The following is a 6000-nucleotide window of genomic DNA, read 5'->3' on the forward strand; positions in this document are numbered from 1 at the left end:
ATCTCACGTGAATGGTATAATCAATATCTCATACGACAGATAGATAAAAAAATAAAAATAAAATTTTACTTAAAGTTTAGAGAGCAAAGATAGTATTATCTCAATTTTTTTTATAGTTTAGCTATTTTTTATAAAATTATATTTTTTAATAATAATATGTTTTATTCATTGACCTTTTTAGAATTTTTAATAAAATAGATTTTTAACAATTAAAATTTAGTTAACATTTTTATTTTTTTTTGAAAAAATTACTTATCATTTTTAAAAATTAAGTAAAAACTTTTATATTAACAGTGTTAATCTCGGGTATTAAATTGACACATGTTTATCATGTTATATATTTTAAAAATAAAAATACCACATTAAAAATTTCATAAAATACAGAGATCAAATATGATATTAATCCTTTCTTTAACATTGAATCATTACTCAAACGAGTGTAAAATCTCTCTTTATATACCGCAGGCATGAGAATGGCAAGTTTAACATATGGTGTACTTTGACAGAATTGGATATGAGGGTATTCACTACCATATCCCTGTTAACAAATCCACTACTCAACCCAAATCCTCTGCTCACAACTAAGGATGTGTTGCACACCCAAGGAACTGAAATAGCGAATCCTAAACCACACCCGATTTTCCTGTTGCATGGTTGTTCCTCCCCGATGAGGACGTCCTTGTAAGCTTTGCAAACTCTTGAGACATACCTTACGATTGGCAGAACCTGCTGGTAGGAATGGGAAACGGACTCATTGGGGTTTGAGATATCGGAGTCTGCATGGAGGTTTACCACTACGGTGCCATGTTTGGGATGGAGTCGGTCACTGAGAGACTTGAGAAAGGGGAAATCTGGATCCCATAGCTTATTAGGGAAGATGTCATCACCGTCATAAGCATCAATGAAGATGATATCATACATATTGTTGTTCTCGAGGACAAACTTCTCAGCATCCGATTCATAGAGGTAAAGCCTCTCATGGATGCCCTTCCACATTACTTCGTTAACAACATCATGTTTTGACAGGGCACGTTCACCTGATGGGGTCATGACTGAGAAAGCTGGAAAGCCCATTGCTTGGACTGATGCTGAGATAACAACAGGGTCAATTTCAACTACATGGATCACAGCACCTGGAAGAAGCAGAGAATCTAAGGTCAGTTAATGTGGATGTATGCCAATGATTTAGTTCAATCAATTCAATAAGATGTTTAGAAAACCAGATAATTTGTTTTCCTTTTAGACTAAGTAGTACTAATGGCCTAAATGAGAAGATAAGCGGTGCATAATACTTCAAGTATAAGGAATCTGTCTTTGATCTTTGGTGTGCATTGGTTTTGAACTTTCTCTTGCTTAAAAATAAGAAAATTTTCAACTTAATACTGAACAACGAAACAGGTTAATAATAAAAAAGCTAACTTCTACCTTGAATTTTATTAGCCAGAAACAATGGTAAGCTTCCCCCACCATGACCAATGCATAAAATATGCATCCTTTTCTTCCCATGTACCGCTGCCATTAGATTGTAATTCGAAGATGCTATCGTAGACAATCCAAGTGACACCATACTCTTGACATCTTCAAAAGTATCACCAAATGCATCATAAGAACAAGAGAAATATATACATATACGTATTTTAAAAGTACAAGAGAAATATATACATATACATACATATTTTAAAGAATATATACATACTCTGCAATCACATCTTAAGAACAACATGCATCCTATTACTTCACAAATATGGTGTGTTAATACATGCTGTGTTACAATTTGAGTTATTAAAGTTATCATTCCAAGAAATATACAAACTGGTAAAAACTTATGACTTCTCAAATCCTTAATCTTTCACTACGCCACGCCAGTACTCCTGTGGTCCTGCCAGCATCCCCTTTATTAATGTAGATGTTAACAAGACAGCCAAATAGACACAGAAGAGCTCACCCTGTCCTAAAGCAGTCAAAAGGGATGAGAAGATACAGAAAGGGAAGCAATATCCCATTTGGCAGATAACCTACTCAAAAGAGACACTAAACGACCTGGTATAGCATCACATTTGACACCTGAGGAAGGTCTAACCCAACTATGAAGTACATCAGCAGATGTTACAATAACAGGTGGATGAGTTTTGGCTGGTACAACGACTCTATTGTCCACTTCTAATAAACGTGATTGACCCAATTCGAGGAAAGATAGAAAAGATAGTACAAACGGGAAGGATAAATAATGAGAAAATGCCTCTACTCAAGAGCTACCATCCGAGTTAAGATTCATCATATCAGATAGATTTCCATCAATAAAAGAAATGAGAGATTATGATGCTGAATAGATGACAAATAGAATGCCGGAGGGGGGGTGGGGAACTGGAGCAGGAAGGAGTGAACTATTATTCAAGACATTAAGCATGAAGTACATGGGATGGGAATGAAAGAACTACCGATGAAACTTCACCCACCAGCTAGATATTTCAAAGATAACATAAGAAAAAATTGAGAAAAGAACTAGAGGAGAAATTTACATGGAATTGCCAGACACTGTGGCTGCTGCATAATACATATAGAGCCAGGTTCCGTCTCCCGGTAAGCAGCCATTATTTTAACTGTACTTTGGCGAGTATGATCATTAAAGCGAAGGACACGCCATTGATATCCAAGTATCCTAAAATGTTCACCGTGTTCAGAACCTCGATGCATCTCTGCATACCTTTGCTCAAGCCACTTCTCTGTTTCTGGCCAGTAAACTTTGTTCTGCGAAAATATTAAAGCAATTTATCATATATGCTCTACAGAAAACAGACCAATTCAGGATGTAGAAACCAATTTCACAGCATCAGCAACAGCAACTTAAAGCATGAAATCACTTGAAGAAATTAATCATTGACAAAAACAAAACATACCCATTTGATTAACGAAAAGAAAAATCAACTTTATTGAAACCCCAAGGCCCAAAGAGAAAGCAGTGAACTTGCAAAGCTAAAAACAATTGAAACCCAGAGAAGATTTTCAAAACCAATAAAGGTTAAGTGCTATACAATGCATAAATGGGAAAAAGAGAGCGAAATGTGAAGAAACTGACGGGTCTAGAAGAAGGGTAAGCGAGGACGGAGACAACACCGTTTCCTTTTTCAGAGACGGAGCGGAAGACACTGTTTCCATTGAATTCGGATTGGGATTCCGACCCCCACCACTCGGATGAGTAAAACCAGTCACCTTCATCCTCTATCAGGCGTGGAGCCGCCGTGCACAATCGCCGGCGCATGTTCCATCTCAAGCTCAACCTTGCTCTGCTCCACATTAAAAAGAAAAACCCTGATTCTTCGAAGTTCTTCTAGGGCTTAAACCCTGAAGTTTCTAAGGTTTAAGACCAGTTTTCTTCAAATTTCAATGGGAACTGTACAAGTTTAAACGCTGGTAATTTAACCTTTGACAGAAACAGCCCAAAATTGTTTTTTATTTCCTTAAATAATTTGGGAATTACCTTTTTCCTTTTCAAAAATCTATACTATAAAATGAAAAAAATTCTCAAGTAAATTATTATAATGGCCATACTCATATTTGATAAAAAAATTGACATGAATTAAATTTAGACCCCAACATTTTCTCTTCACACCTCAATTTTTTTAAAAATTTTTTATAAGTAAAATTATTTAATTATCTTTTTTTTCACACAAGTTTTCAAAAATGAATTTTCATATTAAAATATTTTGATATGATTAAGAAATTTTAACAATGGATTTTCAAAAAATTCAAAGTTTTCAAAAATAAATTTCTAAAAAATCATAAATTTTTTTCAAAAATAAATTTTTGAAAAGTCATATAATTATTCAAAAATAGATTTTTGAAAACCTTTAAAAACTTCTAGAAACCTTAGACTTTCCGAAAATCCATTTCTGAAAATTTTGAATCGTACCAAAATATTTCAACAAAAATATTACGAAACAAAAAAATTAAACGAAAAAAATAAAGAGAACAAAAAAATTACCTTTAATTTTATGCTTTTTTTTTTTACTTTAAATTGGTAAAATTTCCTTTGAATTTGGCTTGATTGGGTTTAAAATCCTTTATATTTTTCAATTAGGAAGAGAGAGAAAATATGGGATGTAAGAGAAAAGGAGATGAGGTGTTTGAATTTTTTAGTAAATTTATATTTTAGTGTGTGATGTATTGAGTGAAAAATTGAGTATTAAAAGTAAAAAAATAATTAAGTAATTTTACTTATAAAAGATTTTGAAAAAAAAAAAGTAGGATGTGAAGAGAAAAAGTTGGAGTGCATTTAGCAGCACTCTAAATTTATTATTATGTTTATATATTATGATTATGAAAAAACCCTCCTTTCAAAATTATTTATAAAACTATTCCCAAATAAATTACTATAATACCTTTTCTCATATTTAATCAGAATTTGACATGTGTTTAAATTTACTATTATACCCTTATATCATAATTACATAATTACTTCTCTTATATTTATTTACTATAATATTTTTATATCATAATTACAAAACTTTATTTTTTTTTTATAATTGACCAAAATTAATATAATACCCATCTATCATAATTATGAAAATATATTCCTCTTATAATTAATTAAATTATTATAAACTATTTTACCATAACTATGAAAAAGCTCTTTTTACCATAATTGACCAAAATTACTATACTACTCCACTATCATAATTATAACAAAACCTTTATAAGTGCAAATAAGAAGTTCACATGTGCATTTTGCTTCAAAATCAATAATATATATTAAAAAAATCCCTTTGAAAATACTATAATAGCCTGTTTTTTATTTGATAAGACATCAACATGTGCCCAAATTTACTACATTGTTTTTTTACCATAATTACGAAAATACGTCTCTTCTTATAATTAATTAAAATTATTATAATATCTTCATACAATAATTACAAAATGCTTTTTCTACTATAATTTATCAATATTACTACAATACCTTTACTTATCATAATTACATAAACAGAATTACCACAATCAACAAAAAATTACTATAATGCCTCTTAGATTATAATTACAAAAATGTTCTTATGAGTGCTTTATAGGAAGTTGATATGTAGTATTTTGTTTCAAAATTACTATAATACCCTTATTAAATTACATATGAAAATTTAATATAATATAAAATTAACTACATATTAAATGAATAAAATACCTTTATAATTGTTTTATAAAAATTTGACATGTGAAATTTTGTTTGAAATTTACTATAATACTCTTATTAAATTACATATTAAATGTTAAATAACATATGTTAAAACAATTTTCATGAAAATTACTATAACTCCCCTCTATTTATTCGATATAATGTTGCCACGTGTTCAAATTTACTACAATTCATTTTTACTATAATTACAGGAATACCTTTATTTTTACATTCAAAATTATTATAATGCACTTCTATCATAATTACATAAATGTTCCTTCTATCATAATTGACAAAAAAAAATACTATAATGTCTTTATATCATAATTAAAAAAATATCTATCATATCATAATTGATCAAAATTATTAAAATATCTCTCATACCATAATTATGTAAATACCTTTATGAGTGTTTTATAGGAAGTTTACATTTGGCTTTTATTTCAAAATTACTATAATATTCCTATTAAATTACATATTAAATTTTAACATAATATCAAATTAACTACATATTAAATTATTAAATTACCGTTACCATTATAATTTGACATGTGGCATTTTATTAAAAATAATAAAAAATAAATGATTAAGTGAGTTAGATAAATATAATTCATATTAAAATAAACAATTAAATATTTTATTTTTTAAAATAAAAATATTTAATCTTGACGTAGTGGGAGTGACACACTGATAACCAAATAAATCTATCTTTAGATATATAATTTTTTAATATTTACTTAATTAATAAAATTATTTATGATTTCGTTTACATAGCAATTAGAGTTGTCAAATTTAACTTAAATTAGTTTAACTCAATTAATTTATATAATTATTAGATT

The 6000-nt window shown here is 29.2% G+C and overlaps 1 protein-coding gene across 1 annotated transcript; it reads right to left on the reverse strand.

Annotated features, from left to right (window-relative positions):
* Nucleotides 1-362: 362 nt before the first annotated feature.
* Nucleotides 363-3406, reverse strand: LOC111307419 (S-adenosyl-L-methionine-dependent methyltransferases superfamily protein). The gene is made up of 4 exons (XM_022905431.2): nt 3077-3406; nt 2520-2748; nt 1426-1578; nt 363-1133 (listed from the first exon to the last, which is right to left on the reverse strand). The coding sequence occupies exons 1-4, from the start codon at nt 3293-3295 to the stop codon at nt 430-432; spliced, it is 1305 nt and encodes a 434-aa protein (XP_022761166.2). The 5' UTR covers nt 3296-3406; the 3' UTR covers nt 363-429.
* Nucleotides 3407-6000: the final 2594 nt, after the last annotated feature.

This window comes from Durio zibethinus, chromosome 22, assembly GCF_047325235.1.
Source record: "Durio zibethinus cultivar Kanyao isolate XHJ-2024 chromosome 22, ASM4732523v1, whole genome shotgun sequence".
NCBI classification, from domain to species: domain Eukaryota; kingdom Viridiplantae; phylum Streptophyta; class Magnoliopsida; order Malvales; family Malvaceae; genus Durio; species Durio zibethinus.

Excerpts from the sequence above, each read along its gene's own strand:
- LOC111307419 (XM_022905431.2), bottom strand. The coding sequence starts at position 3,295 with ATGTGGAGCAGAGCAAGGTTGAGCTTGAGATGGAACATGCGCCGGCGA. Across the intron at positions 1,579-2,519 it reads ACAGTGTCTGGCAATTCCAT|ATGTCAAGAGTATGGTGTCA; the intron begins GTAAATTTCTCC and ends ATACTTTTGAAG. Across the intron at positions 1,134-1,425 it reads TCTGGCTAATAAAATTCAAG|GTGCTGTGATCCATGTAGTT; the intron begins GTAGAAGTTAGC and ends TGCTTCTTCCAG.